This window comes from Pan paniscus, chromosome 9 (genome assembly GCF_029289425.2).
Source record: "Pan paniscus chromosome 9, NHGRI_mPanPan1-v2.0_pri, whole genome shotgun sequence".
Lineage (NCBI taxonomy): Eukaryota > Metazoa > Chordata > Mammalia > Primates > Hominidae > Pan > Pan paniscus.
The window spans coordinates 131,548,955-131,571,510 of NC_073258.2; the positions used below are offsets into that span (position 1 = coordinate 131,548,955).

At 42.3% G+C, this 22,556-nt stretch overlaps 1 protein-coding gene across 4 annotated transcripts in view; it reads right to left on the reverse strand.

The window, feature by feature from the left end:
• SNX19 (sorting nexin 19) overlaps nucleotides 1–22,556 on the reverse strand; it is a 50,274-nt gene continuing 27,718 nt past the window's right edge. For 2 of the 4 annotated variants that reach the window (XM_003819860.5, XM_024930808.4), the window contains 3 exons: nucleotides 14,365–14,549; nucleotides 13,366–13,453; nucleotides 1–12,305 (listed from right to left, as the gene is read on the reverse strand). In XM_003819860.5, coding sequence (XP_003819908.4) covers nucleotides 12,173–12,305; nucleotides 13,366–13,453; nucleotides 14,365–14,549 — 406 coding nt within the window. In that variant the 3' untranslated portion in view covers nucleotides 1–12,172. The remainder of the gene's footprint in view (nucleotides 12,306–13,365; nucleotides 13,454–14,364; nucleotides 14,550–22,556) is intronic. The other 2 variants (XM_008973275.4, XM_024930807.4) reach the window with 2 other exon arrangements.

Consider the following 22,556-nt stretch of genomic DNA (forward strand, 5'->3'; position numbering starts at 1 on the left):
AACATTTGTGTATCTATTTACTAAGCATTTTTTATGTGCAGGAGAGAGTACAAACCAACATGCAACATAGTCTTCATTCTTAAAAAAGTACATAATAAAGGTATGAAAAACAACATTTGTATTCAGAGAACTCTAAGACAAATGGTCAAATATTCAAATGGCCTGGCACTAGTGGTAATTCCAGCGGACAAACAGCATGAGAAAAGGCCGGGAGACAGTAATAAATACGTGCCCATTGCAATGAGTTACCCAGTCAAGCCCTTTTACCTCCTTAAGATGGCAGATTAGAAGACCCTCTTCCCCAGGAGAGCGGGAGCGTCTGCCTTCGGGCTGTCAGTAATATTAAATAAGAGTGCTGGATTTATAAATTTTAAAAACATAAGAAGGTTTGACATTCTGCCCAGAGCGACGGAGGGCAGCGTGGTTTACCAGCGAAAGGACTGAACAGAGTGCCAGGGGCCCTTAGCTCTAGACCTACTGAACAGAAAGACCTTGGGGGAACTTCTCATTGAAACACTGAAGGCTTTAGGTTCACACCTGTACACGAAGGATCGTCCTGGTGTAGGGCAGCAGAAATGCCACTGAGCTAGAAGCTGGAAGACCCAGGTCCTGGCTTTGCTAATAATAATGACATTTATTATGCACTGTGTGCTAGAGGTTGTTCTTAAACGTATGAGCTCATTTAGCTCCCGTGCCCACCCAATCTCTGTGAGGAAAGCTCTATTCTTATGAGCATTTAATGGACAAGGAAACTAAGCCACAGAGGTGTGAAATCCCTTTCCTAAGGCCAGACAGCTAACTACTGACAGAGCTGGAATTCTACCTGGTTGGTTGTCGGCATAGCCCACGTTCTTAATCCCCGTGCTGCTGCCTCCCAATAAACTGGGTGAGTGATCCTGGGCAAAAGACAAGCTCTCTGCATTTCAGTTTCCTCTTCAGTAAAATGAGAACATGAGTATTAATAACTTGCCAAATTACCTTAAACAGTGATTGTCAAGATCTAAATAAGACATTGGATATGAAATACTTTGTGATATAGAAAGTCCTATACATGTGTGAAGTCTGTTCCTCAGAGGAATGATGAAAAGATGAAATGAGATGGCTGATGGGAAACGCTCTGGGACATGAACATAAAAGTGCGACCTAGATGATCAGTGCCACCACCATCCTGGGAAAAGCTAACTGGCGGTGAGCATGCTCTTGGACTCCATGAAAATTTAAGGATGTGGCTTCTTTTTCATATCTGTATGGTATCTTTACTCAACTTGATTTTGGCAGGTTTAAAGAGGAAAAATGAAGGATAGGAAGTTTTTATCCTAGAAGCCTAGAGAAAGTGAAGTATATTCCTTTCAAGAAGAGAATCCCCGGGTTTCTTTCCTTTCTTCCTTCCTTAAATTGAGACCCAAATGAGGTGGAAGACAATCTCTACTGAGATGAGATGCATTTTTAGGACAAACATGGAGACCATCATCGTTGTTCCGGAATCTGGCCATGTGCTAAGAGACAGCTTCTGCTCCCTATCTGATATTACCAAGCTGGACAGCATCTTTTCTATGATCCAGTTCAACTTCTTTGTATGGAAGAAACTGAGGTCCAGGGAAGTGAAGAGATTGGTCCAAGATCACTGGAACCCACGACTACAAGGCAGCTCTTCCGATGCCAGGCAAATGTGTGTTCCTCCCCATTTCGCTGCCTTTCCTTTGGGTGGATTTGGGGGGAGTGAAATTTTTATGAGAACCCACATCATAATCCTGTGACAATTCCAAAGAACGAAATGATTTTTTAAAAAATCTCTTCTCTGAAATGGCTCCATCTCTGCCTTCATATTGCCTGAAGAGTTAAACAGACACAATCTGGATGAGTCTCAAAGATAGTAAGAATCACCTGTTTTCTCGTGGTAAGAAGGTGCTTCCAGAAGGCTGATTTTTCACTTCTCATGCCTTCCCTTTTCACACACTGGCGGCAGAGACTCTCTCCTACTGACAGGAAGAGAATTAGCCTCCTTTGGTGTTACTGCTCCTTTCCACTTTAGCTCAGCATTATACACACAAAACGGGTGGGTGCGGAGCCCTTTCACCAGGAACTGGGTTGCAAAGTCTGTTAGTGGAAAAAAAAGCAACACCCTTCTTGAGCCCGTAATTTATCAGATTTTTTTTCCTGTGGCGATACAGAGGCCCCTTCACCCAGCAACCAAGAGGCTACAGCTGGATATGTGCTTATGAGATGGGTCATAGTTAAGAGCTGCCAGCCTGGGGTCTGTTTCTGGGACATTTCCACCTTAGATTAGACAGGCATTGGAGTCAGGAGCTAGCTGGTTACTGTAGCAACAGGCCTTCAAAGCTTCACATTTCAAATGGAAGCTGCTACGCTATGAAACTTGCTCAGGACACCCTTTTTCTCAGTTTGAGGTTAAGTACTCCTCCGCCCCCCACCCCCGACCACACCCCATGCCCAGTATACTCTTAGAGCAGAGAGGAGGTCTGGAGGAGACAAGGGCCTAAGGCTTCACCCTTGCTCACTTGGAACTAGGCATTCTTGCTGTCATCTGGTTTAGTCAAGGGGGTTGTGAGGCGTGTGGGCTCCATTGTGAGTGTAGGAAAGATGGAAAGAAAATTGCCAGATGGGGATGAGGATTCCAAGCCTATCAGGAGGAAAGAAATATGTTACTCACTGCCACAAGAAGGTTGCCAACGTCATTTATGGATCAGCAACTGCTTGTAGGCAAAGTCTGTTACATGCCTGTCACTAGGCTATGCACCCGAGGATGGAGGCACTAGCTGAGGCTTACGAGTTAGAATAGATAAGGAGAAGATTGTCTGCCATGGTATATGCTGGAAAAACTCTGGGAAACAAGACAATCTGCCTCCAAGGGATTAACAGCCCAGTAGGGAAGACAGACCAACAGGCAAACCCTAAGGGCGGGTTAGAAAGAAGCTTGACTAGTGTAGGTGCTTCAAAATGAAGACAGCTGTGTATGTCTCAGTCAAGCTGTGCGGGTCCAGCCAATTTAAGATAAACTCTGTTTAATTACATTTTACGTTTTAAAAGGAAACTTCTTCATTACATTGCCTATCAGTGCAGTTAAGTAAAAAGGCACATGGAACTATATGAACAGATGCCATTAACAGGTTTTTGCTTTTACATATCATCTTTCCCATTTGAGCATTAATTACTCAGTATTTTCTCATCAGTTTTCAGAAAGTTTTTCGAGGATAAACTTGTAGAGGGATTTGGGGAGAGGAAGCTTTATTGGGATCTCTAAGGGCTATTTTATATTTTCCAATGTCTGAACTGTTTTTACAACAGATTTTCCACAGAAGGCTCAACAAGTCACTAAACTTTCTGAGTCTCAGAATCTGGGACTTAAAATCAGGGGAAGAGATGTGAATGGCTAAACTTTCTAGTTGTGTGAATAGTTTGCAACATATAAAGAATTGGTCAAAATGTTTATTCTTAGGGTCGGTAGTTATTCTGACTTCACAGAAGGGAATATCTGGCCAACTTTCCTCACAGAATATCAATTGTGGAATCAAGTATAGGGAATATCATGCATTTAAGGTTCACATATAGCCTTAAGTTGATGTCCATATTGATTTAACTATCAAAAAGGCAATTAGATTAGTGGGGTAGCCAAGTCACCCACAAAGACTGATGAGCTGATATAGAAAAAAAAAAAGGAATAAAGAAAAAGCAATTGTGAAGTTCCATGAGAACAGGAGAAATGACAGATATGAAGAGTTTTTTGAAGAAAGTTTCTTCTCTGTTGCTATTTAGTTTTAACAAAGGAGTTTCAGAAATGAACATAGAGAAGCAATTGGGTGAGGCTCCCTGCTAGATGAAGAAAACTTCTATCACTTGGGAAAAATCCACAGAAATCCTAATCCTATTAAAAACTTAGGTCATTCCACCCCAACAGTACTCTTTCTTCCATGTCCAAAACCATACGTGGAGCTTGCTTGTGTTTCAGTACAAGCTCTTGCCTCAGTCCTCTCCAGATTGCTAAAAGAAGGTGTATAACCCTGCTCTTCAGCAGAAAGACCGCAGGTATTCCCGCCGCATCCACATATGCACACTTACTTCCCTTGGATGTGTGGCAACGAGCTCTGCTGCTGCAAGTGTCATATGCCATCCGCACACCCACAGGGATGCAGGGTGCACACCTGAACAGGGGGTAGCCTCTGATGAAACATTTGAGCAATGGATTTCTTTACCTCACCCAAACAGATCCACTGAAAAGGAAACTTTTTGGGTTCCCACCCACACGCAAGATGTACAAAGCTGTCTGGGGCAGGTCTGGTACAGACTAGCCAGTGCCCTCCACTGGAATAAGTGGTTAATCTCAAAGAGGTTTACGGTGGTTTCTCCACATATCTTCACCCTTCAAGCCTTTCCATAAAAGTCACCAGCACCCTGTCTCTGGGATGTGGAAGGTTGGGAGAAAGGAATCAACAAAATGAAAGTAACAGTATCAAGATCCAGACTTACTCACAAATTTTGCCTCTTAAATAAACATAATCTTTAATTAAGTAAACTTTAATATTTATTTTGTACCTATCATGCACTAGGTATATACATATAGTTGGGGGGGCATAAGGACATAATAGGACTAAAAAAGATAAAAGATATGTTCATTGCCCTTGAAGAATTATAGTCTCTTACTGAGGACTTCATATACATGCACATTGACTAGAGAGGCAGTGTAAATAACTGAAAAGAAAGTGGGAAGAGTTTTGGCTGGTGCAATCAGACAGTGCTTCTTGAAAATGGAACTTGAATTGGTCCTTATGGGCAGAGGTAGCCTACTTGCCCAGCTGGAGAAGAGAAGGTAATCTACCACGTGGAAGGAAGGACATGAACCAAAAAATGAAAGCAGGAAGGAACATGGTGGTTTGGGCAGAATAAAAAATCCCTAGATTTCTTTGGAAGTTTCTCGTCTAACCTCCTGCCTAAACCATCTATAATACATTCTGTCCCCAAGAAAATGCTCTACTGCCAACTAAGCCCATGTGATTCTCCTAGAGATGCATGAGTCCTTAATGAAAGCTGCCCTCACTATTCTTGAAAAAGCCACTTGCATTTATAGATAACAGAGGGTAAACTTTAAACACAACTGCATAAAGTGGCAAGGAACTGGCCTGCCGTCAGCTCACTGAATTTGGATTCCATGCAAGCAGGATGTGTAAAGGAGGTAAACTCCAAAAGTGTTTTTCCTCCCTTAATAAGGTCTATTCTTCTTAGTGTCAAGGTATGAAAAGCAGTATTTCATATCAACGTTCACGGTTAATCTTTTTGATAGTTACAGGAGCAGGATGATTCTTCACCCAGGGGCGCGGGCAAAAGGGCTGATTACCTATGCTCACAAGTCACCAAATCCAGTTCAACACAGTATAAACAAGCCATTGCTTCTGTCGACATTTGAGTCCTTTTGTCTGCAATCAGGGAGTTCTGTGTTTATCTAGCTGCGTCTTTACTCTCATGGGTTAATCAACGTTTCTGGAAGTAATCGCAGCCAACTCTTCTTTGCTTATAACAGGGTGCAGCAGTAACATGGAACATAAGGTGGGAAAAGACAAAAGTGTGGATGGTTCATACATTATTCACAAACTTACCTTCCTAATCACTACAACACCTTAATATTAAAATTAGCTTACACTTCCTAAACAAACACTGACTGGTGACAGAGGGATTGGGTTAAAAGGAGCAGATAATGTCACTTCAAGAAATGTTTTCTAAGTTTGGATCTTGATTACTGTTACCTTCGTTTTGTTTTTTAAATTCTCCCCTCCTAAGCTTCCGCATCCCAGAGATGGTGTGCTGGGGGCTTTCACGGAAGCGCTTGCAGGTAAGGCTTGGAGAAGTGAAGACAGGTGGAGAAACCAGGTTTCGTCAAGCTGTTGAAGAGACATCAAAGCCAGGAGTAATTCTCTGCATCCTGTCACATGCTTGTTTCTGCCTCCAAGAAAGCAGAGTTAAAATGGACTTTCAGACCAGAGACAGGTGAGGATGACAGGGAGGCAGTGCAAAGGCTCCGCAAGTCTGAAAATAGCATAGTGTGTCTGCCAAGGTCTGCGGGTGCCCAGATTTCCCCCACCGCTTCACGGTGGCCTTGGCTTTACACACTGTTGCTACCAAGTCACAGAAGGAAAAAGATTCTGATGATTTTCACTTGTTTCACGCTTGACAATTAAAACATTCTTCTGGATTTCCTTTTTTTTTTTCTCTCTTAAACCAGTCAATGTTGTCTTTGTGTAATAAGAAATATCAGGTAAGTCTTGGGATGTGGACATCATGTTTGGGGCAATGTCTCCCTCACCGCCTCTCTCATCCTTTATACCATAAAAGAGTGATGGCAATATGCTAGCTGAAATTCATCCTTCGATGGTTTCATTTTCTTGTCTACAAAGGCAGGGTGAGCGACTGCTGCCCTGTGATTTCTGGCACTCCCAGTGGAAAGGAAGCAGAGGGGCCAAGTTATGGCAGAGTGCGCCCAGTTAGGCCTTCGACTACAAAAGTATCATGGTTTCCCTTCCTCCCCAGTTACCATTCTTTCCCTGGTTCCCATCCCCTTCCACATCCAGCAGTGTGGGCTAACCTTCCTTTTCTCATCCTGGGAAAACACATCTTGCTCCAGTGCAAAGTTAGATTGGACAAACAGCCGGTGTGGAGGGGGCTGTGGGAGGTACGGCTTGCCAGGACAACCTGGCTGAATGGGTTCCTGAAACAAGGCATCTCCAAATGCTCCCTGCCCCTCAAACAGCAGAGGAGTGTGATAATCATGCTGTCAACATTTTTAGAACATAGCACTTACACTTTTACTAGGCCTCACTCCGGACCTATTGAATCAAAATTTGCATTTTAACCCGATCCCACGTGAATCACACACACATTAAAATTTGGTAAGCAGTATTCTAACTCACTAGACCGCAGGTCCACAAACTGACTCATGGGACAAACCCGGCCAGCTGCCTATTTTTGTAAATCAAGTTTTATTGGAATACAGCCACACTTGTTTATGAATTGTCTACAACTGTTTTTACGCTACAGTGGAAAAGCTGAGTAGTTACAACAGAGACCGTACTGCTGCAAAACCTAATATTTAGTCTCCAGACCTTTACAGAGAAAGTTTGCTGGCTCCTATACTAGACTGTAGACTCCTTAAAAGTGAGAACCTGATCTTGTTCTGCTTTGTAAGGTAGAAGGGCAGTTTAGTATAGTGGATATACTACGTAGACTCAGAGGCAGACTGACATGGTTTGTATCTAGGCTCTGCCACTCCCTTGCAAATGACTGTGGGTAAGACATAACCACTCTGTGCCTCATGTTCCTCACCTATAAAATGGGGATATATTAGATTGGTGCAAAAGTAATTGCATTAAAATGGCAAAACTCCAATTACTTTTGCACCAACCCACTACATCAGAACCTACCTTTAAGGGTTGATTTGTGGGTTAAATAAGTGAAGATATGTAAAGACTTTAAGTAATGCTCTCAGAAGATGTTAACTATTAGCTGGTACCAGGCATTTTGGGAGTAGATAGGGGGTCTGCTGAATGTTGGCAGAATGACCCATCCCTAGAGCAGACATTGTCTATCAATACCCATTCTCTGCTTCTTCCTTGCTAACATCAATTATTTCTGTAGATATCTGACCTTCATGGAAGATGACCTCATCTCTGGGGGAAAATACTATTGAAAGCCAATCACAATGCCATTCTCAGTGTCAGTGGATTGGCATGAGGTGGGTGGTTCTAGCCAATGAGTCATAAGAGGTTTTTTGTTTTATTTTTTTTTATTTGGGGTCTCACTCTGTCACTTAAGGCTAGAATGCAGTGGTGTGATCATAGCTCACTGCAGCCTCAAATTCCTGGGCTCAAGTGATCCTCCTGCCTCAGCCTCCCTAGTAGGTGGAACCATAGGCGAGAGCCACCATGCCCCGCTCATTTTTTATATTTTTTGTAGAGACAGGCTCTTGCTATGTTCCAGGCTGGTCTTAAACTCCTGAACTCAAACAATCCCCCAACCTTGGCCTCCCAAAGTGTTGAGATTATAGGTGTGAGCCGCTGTGCCCGGCCTAGAAGAGGATTCTTGAAGGACTTCTGGGAAATGGTTCCTTCATTCCTTAGAAGAAAACACAGAAGAGATGCTCCTGTTCTTTTATGAATGTTATCTCTGGGTGTGATGCCTGAAACTGCAGCCGCAGGAAGGCAGGCAGTCTGAGAGCACAGCTGACCTAATTAGAATGGCAAGGAAGAAAGATGGAAAGAATTCAGGCCCCTTAAGAGGTCTCAGAGTTGCTGAATCACCAAACTCCTGGGCTTACCTACTCAAGTACTAATGTTATGAAAGAAAATAAATTTTCCTTATAATTTAATTCTTGTCCAGAGCATCCTGATTCATATAGCCAGGGACCATAGTTACACATATTTTTACTTCCTCCAGGACCTAACAACTGGTGTTGTGTGCTATGAGCAAAGGAAGAGCAGTAGCTGGAAATGAATAACCTGGGTAGGACACAGGAAGACTCAAAAATGTTCTAGGCTATGCAAATCAAAACCATGAGATAGCAATATCACCTAATACCTTTTAAGATGCCATTATGAAAAAACAAAACATTACAAGTGTTGGCGAGGATGTGGAGAAACTGGAACCCTTGTACATTGTTGGTGGGAATGTAAAATGGTCTAGTCACTATGGAAAACAGTATGAAGGTCTTCAAAGAATTAAAAACAGAACAATATATGATCCAGCAATCCTACTTCTGGGTATTTATCTAAAATAATTAAAAGCAGGGCCTCGAAGAAATAGTCATACTCCCATGTTCACTGCAGCATTATTTTCAATAATCAAGGCGTGGAGCCAACCTAAATGTCCCTCAATGAATGAACAAAGAAAATGTGGCATAGCCATACAATGGAATGTTTTCAGCCTTAAAAAGAAAATTCTGTCACATGCTGTAACGTGGATGAACCTGGAGGACATTATGCTAAGTGAAATAAGCCAGTCAAAGGACAAACACTGCATGATTCCACTTATATGAGGCGTTCAAAGTAGTCAAACTCACAGAAGCAGAAAGTAGAACAGTGATTGCCAGAGGCTGGTGGGAGGGGAAATGAGGAGTGGCTGTTCAATGGGTATAAACTTTTGGTTATGCAAGATGAAAAACTTGTAGCAGTCTGCTACAAAGCACTGTGCTGCTTCTAGTTAATAATGTACCGTCTCAAAATAAATAAATAATGTACTGTACACTTAAGAGGGTAGATCTCACATTATGTGTTTCTTTACAACAATAAGAAAATCACCTTGTAAACTGGAAATTTCCAAAATGGAAATTGGAGTAGCTTGTATTGATTTTAAAATTTATACATGCTCTCACTCATAGGTGGGAATTGAACAATGAGAACACTTGGACACAGGAAGGTGAACATCACACACTGGGGCCTGTTGTGGGGTCGGGGGAGGGGGAAGGGACAGCATTAGGAGAAATACCTAATGTAAATGACGAGTTAACGGGTGCAGCACACCAACACGGCACATGTATACATATGCAACAAACCTGCATGTTGTGCACATGTTCCCTAGAACTTAATGTATAATAATAATAAAAATAAAATTTATACATGCTCCTATGCTCAGATTTAGGAATTTATTTTCCATTTAGGTTTTATTAAGTCTAATCCAAAAATGCAAAAATGAAACTGTGAGTTATATGTGATGAAAAAGTATAGCTTTCTTGAATTCAAATAAGCAATGGCAAAGATCACATTTAGAATTTGACAGAAAGAACACAGCATCCCTGCCTCGTCTTTTTTATAGATATTAAGAAAAGGGAAAGTAGTCTTATTTCAAATATCAAAATTCTGACTTAAATGAATAAAATTTAGTCACGAGTAAATACGAAAAACAAGCAAACAATAAAACCTTCCTGGATCAGCACAGGCCCAATTCTTCCCTGCCTTTTATCACCCTGTCAGCTGGGAGTATCTTTTCCAGCTACCTGTGGCTCTCTACCAATTGTTACTCTCTTGTTGTCTGAACCTGCTACCCAAACTTGGCAGGTCGTTTTCAAAGCCAGATGAGTTCTGATTGTTCCCTTGGCAATATCCATTATTTCCCTCCTGGGTAGAAGGAGGATCTGAGGACAGCTTATCTTTTTGGGGTACATGGAGTAGAGGTGGGGACTCTTATATAATACGAAATAAAAATAAGTTCTTTGGGCTGGAAGTGTCAAAAGATTCCTTAGAATTTATAGCCACAGGGATTTCATGGTGTGTCTGATGTACTGATTTTGTGCCACATTTGAGCCAGAACTGGCAGCAGATTCAAAGCAACACAGGTGGCTAAGTACACATGAGGGGAAGGTATGGGGAGAGAAAAGTGGCATAAAACAAGGCTGTCCCCCTATGCTCATCGAGAATAGGATCTTAGCCCTCACTGAAGGAGCTTAATGATCAGCTCTAATACATTGGCTGGACTCCTGCAGGTACTCACGGAAGGTAGAGATGCTGAGCTACCTTTTCTTGTCAAAGTCTAGGGCTGGAGATGCTTCAAGAACTTTGGAGCCATAAAGTCACTGTAATGGTCAACTTTTAAGGCTAGAAGGGGCCATGAGACATCTCATTCATCTCCTTGCCTTTGGGCAAGAATTGCACACCTAAGCCTCCCGAATACATCAGACACAATTTAGGGTTAAAAGCCTCCAGAGGGGCAAAAAAGTAAAAAGATTTTACAACTTTCTTCCACAAACCACTTTAATTGTGTGCTCATCACCGACTTCAGAATCTAAGAGAACTTTGACACTTGTTTTTGACACCCCATTGCCTTCTCATCAGTCTAACTCCAAGACCTTCCTCCAAGTGGTAGGCTCTGGTAATTCAGCGAAAGCAAGGCGCTAACAGGCGAGTGTGAAGCCAAAGGGCTCCCAGTGACATCCTTGACATCTTTTTGCCAGCTATTCACATGCATTTAATATACAGCACTTCCCTGTGACTGTCTGCAGCCTTTTCTACCAGCAATTCCTCCTGATTTATCCTTCTCCAGCAATTCCCAGTTGCCTTGCCTTTCTAATAGATGTTGCAGTCTGACAAAACACCTTTGCCTTCATGCTGGTGTTGTTAAAGGACTGATTATAACCGTAAGGAATGGGAAAGAAGAAGCTATTCCTTGTAAGTTTGCTAATCTTACCTGTTCAGAATAATAAAAGTTCTCTGTCAAGGACTTAGGAAGGGAGATTTCATCCCCCAGGCTTGCTAGTCCTACTCTTTGTGCATTCTTAAGACTGGAGGCAAGTGCTTTCCATTCTCCTTGGAAAAACTGAGGCTGAATATGCAGCTTGTCATGCAGTTTTGCTGAAGATAGAGAGAGGGTCAAAAATTCAAAAACTCAATTGCTCTAGGGCAGGGGGTTGGGAGCAAAGCCAATAAATAAAATGTGTGGTATAAATGCCTTTCAGGAAAGGGTGTGAAGGGTGGGGTGGATTTCCCAGAAGCTTTGGCAGTCAGCTTTGAAGTCTTCTGGAAAGGAAAGTGTAGCCTCCCAGGCAAGCAGCCTCATGACATCTTCCATAAGGCTGATGTGTTGGGAAACAGCAACACATGAGCAAGAAGTTCCTTGAAAAATTTTCTTCCCTCCTTCTTCTTCTGGAACTGTTGGGAAACTAGATTAGACCCAGGAGTCTGGCTTTTGAGAATGGCCCTGAATGAATTTTTAGTTTCCGGGTAGGAACAGAGAGCTGAGAAGGTTGTTTTCTCCTCCAAGGAAATCTGGCCACAGTTTTTTTCCTGTTCTACCTAGAGCTTGTGTGCTGGTGGATTAAGCACATGTGTGCACAGGGCCAGGATTCTGGCAAACAATCTCAGGGAGGATGGCAAAAGGAGAAGCAAAAGGGGTTCATTCCTCTACCTCACAGCTTCTTTTCCCAAAGGAAACAGGATCTACTCACCAGCAACAATCCCAACATCACAAAAGGAACAGGGAAATAAACATGCATGCAACTGGGACACAGAGACCCCTGTCACCTGCTACAAATGGAGCAGAAGTGGGAGAGAAGTGAGCCACCGAGAACCTAGGCCTTCTTAGCTGTAGCCTACTTGAAGAGGGCACGGGCTTCCTGACTGGTCTCTGGTGGCCGAGTAACTCTACTTCCCTGACCTGGGAAGAAGGCGTGAATAACCAGCTAAGAGGAGACACCCATCCTCTTAGAGTTGCCTGGGGTATCTGAGGCAGAGGTGGTAGCAGCAGACTCCTCAACAGAGGCACTGAGATCCAAGAATTCCAGGATGATGTCCCCAAGGCAGTAAATCAAATGCCTGAAACGAATGGACAAAAAACTTAGGGTCTGGCTCAGTCAGGAAACACAAGATCCTGTTTATGACATTTATTTTCTCCTCCCCCATCACCGACACCCTAAACTTCAATAGCTTGATGAAACGTCTGCCATGAAATTAATGTTTTTTGAACTAATAAAGCCTCTGACCCTAATAAAGGCAAGAACAGTTTTTATACAAGACTAGTTTTATATAAGACCAAGTTTTATAAAATTCCATTTCTCTTTACATAGTTACATTAGCACTGCTCTGAAGAACTGTGATAAATCCTTGAGATGTCAGGTTACTAGACACTTTCAGAGCTCCTGACTACTGCTGTTTCTCATAATTAATTACCTCAAATTTATAGGCTGCCTTACAGGCAGTGAGGTAAAGCCAGGATCCTTGAGGAAGTTAACAAACACAGTCTACTTTGGGGTAGGGTTTGAGTGCAAGGTTACTCAATACTTTCAGAAGAGTAACAGCCCAAGGGATGGAATCTACCTCTTCTGGATTATTCTAGGACTCTTCACCCAGCATTTCTGGTCCCTTTATGAAATTCCAACCTTACTATCTTGTCTACCTGATATGAAGCAAAGACAACTCCTGGTCTTGACATGAATCACAGCTTTGCTATAAGGCCAGGGCTCATGGTGAACATCTTTACATGGTCTGTGATACACAGGCCAGGGTACGCTCTTGGAGCATTCACAGGGGCTGGCAGATGTTGGAAAGAGCACTGAGCAAGTACGCTGAACAAGCCTGGAGGATAAGAGGTCATTTTCAGCAGCTCATGTTGGGGCCTGCATAGAGTTCTTCCAAACACAAATGGTGGGTGGTCCAAGAGTGATTTCCTAGCACATGACGACCTGCTCAGAAGCCTGATGGTGTGGATTTTACTTAGTGTGTGGATCTGGACGTCAAACTCTGTAGTCAGTGCCCAGAGCAAGTAAAGACTACAATCCTATTCTTTGGAATGTGGGCTTTTCACTCAGAAACCTTGGATACCTCTGAGACCAGAGGTGGCTTTATGCTGATGTTGGAATAACATTTTCCCACTTACCTGTTGATGAGGGGTTGTTGTAGTGACTCCAGGACTAGACCCCAGCTCAGCCGGCATTTGTTCACCCCAAGAATTTCTACTACGAGATCTGAGGAGGAAAAAACAGATGGAATTTGCATGTTATCACTGAAGTTTTAGATTCTAAGGACAGTCTCTCCCCGGGATCTCTGCCGTTTTTACATAGGTTAGGTATTTCGGGCCTACCTCTAAACCATACAGCCAAACTAAAATCCTCACAAAACAGGAAAAACCTGAGAAAAATACGTTTCTCAAGTTAGGTGTCTACATAAGAATGGGCTTCAAAAATTATTTTGTAACCTGTCACTCAAATGCAGGTACTCCTTCCAATGTAACAGTTTAGGTTGGCAAACAGAGTTATAATTAATAAGGGTAAATAAAACTGATTGTCCAGAGCTAAGTTCACAATTGTTTCCTGGTTATCACAGCCATAGGCAACAAACTGCCTTCCTGGCCCTCTAAAAACACAATGCAAGGAAAAACAACCTTCTCAGATTTTGTTTTAACTTATTGCTAAAGGCCATGTACCATACTCAATGGCTGCAATTTATTAAGTTGGAGCTTCTGTGAGACATGTGATTTTCTTCCTTGGTCCCAAAATGCTATGAATTGGCAGAGAATCTGAAGTCTTCATCTCCTGGAAATGGCTCTGAGACCTGTCCCTGCAGGCAGAGCTTCCCCAGACCTGCCAGCAGGTAGAGAGAAAGTTATTAACCTAAATATCTGCAGGATTGTCACCTAGTATTTAGGGTGCAGCTGTAGAGTTCCTTTCCATTCCCTTGGCATCAGCTGAGCAATGGATAAAAGAATTGCAGCCCTGTTCATTTTCCTATTAGCCTGGGAAATGATGGGTCAGCAGAGTTTTGAATCTAGCCACATTCGGGGCCCTTTTACAAACAGGAAAAGGTGCAGGGGTAATGGTGGCAAAGCAGAATGGAAGAGAAATGTGATTGGTATAATTGATCTCATTGGTCCAATTACCTGGGAGGACTCCCATCAGGCTCTGCAAAGCCTGTTTCTCAGCAGCCAGTTTCTGCTCTTGGGTCCTTACGGGCCGTGGAAACTTAGGCAAAACTCCACCAGGCCAGATGGACTCCTGAAGAAGCCGGAGGTACTGCACCCAGCGCTGTGGACTTGTTAAATTAGCTACCTGCACCTCTAGCCACCTGTGGTAGAAGAGAGACGAAAGCTTAGATAAAGCTGAAGGAAAGGAAATAACAAGGCAGCGGACTGACTGTTTATGTTCCCCTGCAGATTCGTGTGTCAAAATCCTAACCCTCAAGGTGATGGCAGTAGGAGGTGGGGCCTTTGGGGAGGTGATTAGGTCATGGGGGCAAAGGTAAATGCCCTTATAAAAGAAACCTGAGAGAGACTTATCACCCCTTTTGCCATATGAGGACACAGGGAGAAGACAGCTGTCTATGAACAAGGAAAAGGGCCCTTGCCAGACACCAATTCTGCTGGTACCTTGACCTTGAACCTCCCGGCCTTTAGAAACTGTGAGAAATAAATTTCTGTTGTTTATAAGCCATTCAGTTTATGGTATTTTGTTATAGCAGCCCAAACAGACTAAGATACCATGAATTACATGAGCAATCAGAACAGGACAAAGTCAGCACTGACTCTTGCAAAGCAAACCAAGACAATTCAACAGCCTGGGATAACAGAATTTGAAGATGAGTAACAATAAGAATCGTGTTATTTATGGAGCGTTCACTATGTGCCATCTACCGTACAAGAAGTTTTACAGAACAGAACACTAAAAGGGCCTCGGTCTCTGGGTGAGCCTGCACCTATACCTTCCCAACTCTCCTCTGGCAAGGCAGCACCTATTATCTTTCTAGCTCTCCTCTGACGGGAAGCATCATAACCTTCTTGGTAACATGTACACACAGACTTCACAGCTACGGACTTAGCAATCTTTATACAAATTCCTCTCTCTACCTCCCCAGCCATATCTTCTGGTCCTCATGACTGTCTTAGGGATTTCCTACATCTGCCCTTTGTTCATAATAGTTCTCTCACTAACAAGGGCCTCTTCTCGCCTGGCCTGAAGAGCAAGTCTCAAGTCTGCCCTTCTGGCAAGACCTGTTTCAACCCTACTTCCTCCATGAAATCCTTGACCATCACAGCTGGAAGTGCTCTCCTTCTCCATAGACCTCCTTTGGCAGGTAGCTCTGGAACAATTACTTTGGAATATGAATCTTTTTAAAGGTGTTTATAGCTTTACTTCTTCAACTAAATTATAAGCTGTAAGAGTTCTGTGTCTTGTACTTTAAAAAAACTCCCCGCCGTGCTTGGTGCTCAAGAAATGGTTGACTGACTGATAACTGTTCTTATTTCAATGAAAAATTTTCCCTTTGTCTTACTTTCGAAAATGAGTCAAAATTTTCCCTTTATCTTACTTTCAAAAATGAGTCAAAAATGAGGGGGAAGATATACCAAATCTGGAGTTCAGCTGGAAACCTAGAAAGTGGTTCAACGTTATTCTTGATCTGTTCCTGCATTTTTTTCAAAGTGATATGGTCAGAAGTGAGGTTCAAGGCTGTTGAGGCCTCCCCTTCACCCACCTCATTTAAGACTGACATAGCTGTGTGGGTCATGGATGGACAATCAACCACTTCTATTCATGCACGGAAGACTCGTTTGATCCTGCACCACATGGCAGCTCATGCCATCACTCCTCGCTCCTATACTCGAGTCACTTGTCACTCATCCAAGAGCAGAGGGGGCTGCCAAGGCAAACTTTATTTAACCTCCACTCTGCCAGACAGTCTGCATTCCACTCAAGCTGGGCATTCCAGCCATGAGGGCTGCAATCCCCCAAGCCCAAGGCTCACAACTGATTCTAAGAATAGGAAGTGTGTAAGGTAATAGCAGGGCAAGAATGGCAGCCATCGATGGAGATCAAGAGTGGCACAAAGCTGTTCTTGTCCAAAATAGCCATCACGATCGTATTTGTTATTATTATGGCCGCATCTCCTTTTTATAGGGCTTTTCATTCAGTGAGCCTAAGACGCCTGATGAAAGGGATCCAGTAGCAAGAATTCCTGTTCCTGTTTATGTAAGAGGGTCACTAGAGGGAGGTGGCTGCAATGACCTGATCGGCTTCTCTGCAGGGGATTAAGTGACCCAAGGTCTCCTTTTTTCACCTCAAGCCATGTATACTTCTGCAATTTTTGCTGAGGAGAATGATGTGTCTTAGGGTCTCATCTAACTGTCTTGAGGGAGAGGGGCAAAGTCTTGCAAACTAAAATCTTTAGCCACATGATCCTTCCTAGACTGAACATGTTGTAACATGCCAGCAAGCCTAGGTACCTCAGCCATCTTCTGGCATGTCTTACAAAGCAAGAGTTACATTCTTTTGAATGAACATTAATTTATCTGATGGGGACAGGACCTCACATGGCATTAGGACAAGGATATCCTCCTTGTTCTCTTGCATGGTGATTAAGTGTCTCATGTCCATGTGTGGGATGCAAAATGAATTTTATCATGTGGCAAAATATAAATTTATAAACTTATACAAATCTATAAGACAGCTTTTCAAACTCTAAATGGAAATGTTGGGGAGAGACATAAAAGTAGGAAAAGTAAAAATAAGCACCTGATGATGAAGATGAGTCTACGAGTCAAATAAATTTGTGGAAGCTAATAAGCACAACTCACCGACGAAAAGGAGTGCCATCTCTGAGTAAGTATCAGCTGCTGATGAGACAAAGACACTGTCAAGCACTGTACATACAAGGCACAGAACTGGCCAACAGGAGGCCCTGGAAAAAGTCAGGCCCAGGAATATAAGAAACAGGACTTTCACAAACTGGCAGAAATAAACTCCCTCCAGGCCTACAAAGAGGGACAGAGTTTGGAAAGTGACTTCTAGTCCCTGGGAGCTGCAGAGTGCCAGCTTTCCTTATTCTTCTCCACACTCTGAAGATAAAAGACACAAACCACACACTTGCACCACACATGGTTTAAACATTTGCTCTCTTTCCTGGATTCTCCTCTTGCCTACGTTCTGCCCGCCCTTCCCCCTGTCAGCAAACAGAGGCTTTATCCTAGGCCTTTGGGCTCAGCATGGTCTTATTTCCTAGTCCCAGGCAGCCTGTGTAGAAGACCAAGTGCAAAAATCTTTCTTGTTCACAGAACTTCTGAGCGATGGTGTCTCGTTAAAAATGATGAGCACGCCAATCTGGAAGGAAAACATGATAAAGAGCAAACCAAAAAAATCACCACCACAACTGCCACTGCCCTCACACAATACAATCTCTAAATTTTTTAAGCTGTAATTCAATTTCTAAGACACACTTTATTATCACTCACTATGCCTTTCTTAAGTTGTAAATGGCTGTATATTCAGGGATTTGGTATACTTTGCCTTGCCCAACACCTGGATGGAACCAACTGCCACTGGTTCTTGAGAGCAATGAAGAAGGTGGAGATTTCTTCATCCAAATATCTTTCCTCTCCCTTTCATCCCTACCTTCCCTTCCTTTGGTTCTATCATCCTTCTCTAAGGTAAAGCTCCATACACACCACCATTTCATTATCTAACTTTATTAACTCCCCTAATCATGCTTGATTTATTTGGAAACTGGCTAGAGCACGGAAGACAAAGACATTAGGTGTAGGATTGTTAAAAGGGACAGAAGTCTCAACTCCTCTCCATTAACTCTCTTCATCTCGCGATTTCTACACTGCATCTTTCTATTCTTATCATAGGAGTGGGAAGGTTAAAAAGAGATTCGTAACCCTATAGAGCTCTCTTTAAGTGGAAGGGATGGAATTTATGTGTCTGAACTCTAATACATCATAGGAGGTTTTCCAGCATCAGTTTCTGGACTTTGCTGGTACCATTTACTATTAGGCTGACAGAAATCTAAAGCTTCAAGGTCAACACACACACACGTTTCTCTTACTGTTCATTAGAAATTACTTGTAATAGGCCGGGCATAGTGGCTCACACCTGTAATCCCAGCACTTTGGAAGGCTGAGGCGGGCAGATCACCTGAGGTCAAGAGTTTAGACCAGCCTGGCCAACATGGTGAAGCCTCGTCTCTACTAAAAATACAAAAAAAATTAGCCGGGCACGGTGGCGCACGCCTGTAGTCCCCAGCTACTCGGGGAGGCTGAGGCAGGAGACTCGCTTGAACCCAGGAGGCAGAGGCTGCAGTGAGCCAAGATCACGCCACTGTACTCCAGCCTGGGTGACAGAGGGAGACTCCATCTCCAAAAAAAAAAAAAAAAAGAAATTACTTATAATAAATCATTTACTAAATACAAATGCTATTGTTTATGTAATACAAGATGCATGAAGTAAATATGCTAAAATAAATATGGTAGAGAATAGCCTCAGATAGCACTGGTTTTATTTTCCACTACTATTCCAGGTCTGATATTTGATTTAGAGATATCTCTTTCTATTATCCTGCCTTCATCCCAAAGAAGAGAAGAAAAAAGAACCCAAACCAGGTCTCTTGTGTCAAGCCATCTCTGAATGATTCAGAGCCTTAATAGGGGGCCTAGAAATAGCCCGTAAAATGGCCAAAAAACCCCACTCCACAACCACATTTTGACCCCAAGACATTCAAGAGCTTCCCTTATGCCAGACAGGGGAGACGAAAGGATGTGGAGATCAGGGCTTGTCAGTAGCTGGGACTGCACATCCACTCCATGTTCAAGGGAACCTGGTCTGAAATAGCCGCAGATAGGGGAATGAAGCAATGACTAAAAAGGAGACAGTTTAATACTAGGGCTTAAGATGGCACTTCAAGGTTAGTAGAAGGTCATTTCCCATCAAAACAGCAGAATCAAATCTCATGAGTAAGGAGAAGGCTTTAGAGACCATGTCTAATCCAATTAGCCAAATCCCCTTCATTTCTTTTCTAAGACAGCAGCTATGGCTGAGTGAGAAAGGGTCTTGAATCAGTATGGCTTAATGAAGAGGAGAAAGGGAAGAAGATATTAAAATCATAAAACAGAAAATATTCATAAGATCCACAACAATATTCTAAACAAAAATGCCTGGTGCAGTCTAAATATAAGGAAAATAACAGGTCCATTCCTTCCAGCCTATTTATCTATTGGCTGTACCTCTATAGACAATCCAAGGGCAATTATGCTCCAACCTTATTTTAAGATACCAAATACAGTTCAAAGGAAAAGAGACAGAAAAGGAAGATCAAGTTAAAGCTTCTATCATCCTAAATACACCTTCAGTAAATTAGAAGTATGGACTTATTTTATTACCCTTAGAGCAGGGTTTTCAACGTTGGTACTACTGATATTTTGGACTGCGAAATCTTTGTCATAGGGGCTTTCCGGTGCATTATAAAACATTCCACAACATCCTTGCCCCTCCTCCCCTCAAACTAGATGCTAGTTTTGCCAACCAAACATGTCTCTAAACATTGCGGCATGTCCCCTGAGGACAAAATTGCTCCAGTTGAGAATTACTGCCTTAGACTCAGGGACTTCTGGATATAATTGTATCAGGCTACTTTCACAGTCATTTTAAACCTCATGGTTGTAGCGCAATGTTTTTCGACCTGTGGGCTGGACATCATTAGAGGTCATATCATCTGTTTTGTTGTTTGTGATAACATAAAAAGGCATCTCATGTTTGGAGACACTTGTTTCGTATGTATGTACATATATATGTATATATCAGATCTGCGTGCATGCATATGTGTGTATGCGCCTGTGCCTATGTGTATGCTCATAGTGGGCTGCAACGTACAATGCATTTTTTACTGTAGGTTGAAGTTTTAAAAAAAGTTTGAAACCACTCATGCAGTGTCAAGAATTAGGAGTTCCGAGAGAAAGTAGGAGAAGCCCAAGCCACATTTTTAGCTTCCTGGAAATGCTCCCCATCTCCACCCACCCAAGCACCCTGTAAAATGTTTGCAGGGGCCTCAACCATGAACACTGTGTTCTGTACTGCCAGTCCTAGCACATAAGTATGAGTATTGGCTCATCCAATCAGTAGCAGCAATCTATAGGGTGGGAGAGAAAGGAGGTCTTGGAGGTGATGGTGTAGATTCAGGACATTATTCATTAAACAAAATGTTTTTGCCCATTTCACACCTGATAAAAGTTACACTTCTTTTCTCTCTGATGCCGTTCCCAGGCCTCTGTCTTCCTGCCATGGCCCCTTCTTGTGTTTATAGACAGTTTCCCCTGTCAGCTCTCAGCTCTAGGCTTCTGTCCTGTAACTATCCAGACCCAAGTTACTCAGCTGTGTCTGAGAAAGTTCAACACTGCTGCCCTCTGACTGTGTATCTAGGTCACCATCCTTTCCTGCCCAGTGCTGGGGAAGAATGAGGAGGAAATGAACCCCGAGGGCAAGAAACTACCACTTCTTTCTCCCAATACTACTGTGAAATCTAAAATGGCTCAGAGTTGGCACAATTTCTTCTCTGATTTTTGCTTTCATGTTTTAAATCATGGATCCACATCTTTGAATCATGTACTTCCAGGGAAGACTTGACATTCTCCTAAATACCACAATGTAAGAATCTGAGTTCCATACATTTATATCTAGCCACAAACAGTTTTTGTTTTTGATTAGTAATGTACACATCACAGACATAAAATTAATATGTATTAAAAAATGGAAGGATTCTTAAGGAACTTCAAAAAATCATCTGTTCAACCTCAGTGGTTTTTCCAGTCTCACCAACTCTACATATGAAAGCACTGGGCACCAAAAGGAAATATTTTACATCAAGTGGCTTCTAAGAACATACAACTTGAGAGTTGGAAGGAAACTTAGAGGTTATTTTATCCAGTCTCCTCCCAAAGCAGGAACCTCCTCTGTAATATAACGGCATAGACAAGGGTTGGGTCCTGTGAATCCAGAAACTTGGGCTTTTATCTTAGTTCTGCTACCCAATTAGCAATGTGACCTCAGGCAAGTGGCTTAATTCCTTAAAAGCATAATCTAAATTCATTGAAGATGCTTCTTAAACCTTGCCAACCCAAATCGGCCTCCTTGTGTTAATAAATTCTAGTCATTGGTCCTAGTTCTACTCTCTGGAGTTACCAGATATTAGGTTAAATCTCTTCCAAAAGACAACATTTTGCATTTTTAAATTCAGCTATTATTTCTCCCCTATGTCTCTTCTACATCCCATACATCCGTGATTTTGCCAACCTCAAAGACACTCAATAAATGTCTGATGAAAGAAGGAGAGAAATGAACCACTCCTCAACCTGGCTCCATCCTCTGGGTGTGCTGCTTAGCTTTTCTTTTAAAATGATGTGCCCAGAACCAAACAGCTCTGAGATGTGACCTGACCAGCAAAGAATATAGGGGATTGAGCCTTCCTTTAGATTTAGATACTATACTTCTCATACAGCCGAAGATTGTGTTAGCTTTTTGGCACACACGTCAAAAGCACTGACTCATATTGAGTTTTCAGCCAGCTAAAATCCTAAGTCCACACAGGTACATTACAAAAAAAAAAATCGTGTGCCCCTCTGTTAAGTATAGTCTTGCCCTTCTGTATTTGTGCAATTAAAAAAAAATCTAAATTATAGTTCATCTTGTTGGCTTTAGATTATCATTCTAAGTTTTCTAAATGTTTTTGAATCTTAATTTTCATCATCTAGAGTTTTAACTACTCCTCTAAGATTAGAATTACTTGCAAATTTTCTGATGAAAAAATTGATCAGGATAAGATGAAGAGCAGTGCTCTATTACTAGAAATTTCCCTCTAGGATGGCATCAGTTTATGATATTATTTAATACCCTTGGGCTAAAGACACTCGACTAGCCACAAATTACTTAAATGTACTATAATGCAGGCAACATATTCCATTCTGTCCATATGGATATTATGGCAAAAACTTGTTGGAATCCATACACAATGTAACTACAACTGCATGCTAATCAGGCAGGGCACACTCCTACTGAACCCATAATGGTTTCTAGGGTTCCCCATTGCCCTTCCCAAATGTTCACAAACATCTATTTCGTCATCTGCTTCAGAAATTTCCAGAAATAAATGTTGGGGTCAAGAACCTTTAACCATTTTTAAAAAAGGCAAGATATCTGTGCATCTCTAACCCATATGGACACATGGCAATGTTTCTTAATGACCTTAGGTCTTTAATGTTAAATATAAATTTGTTAAGTTTCATGGGATATAATTCATCTAGGCCATGTACAG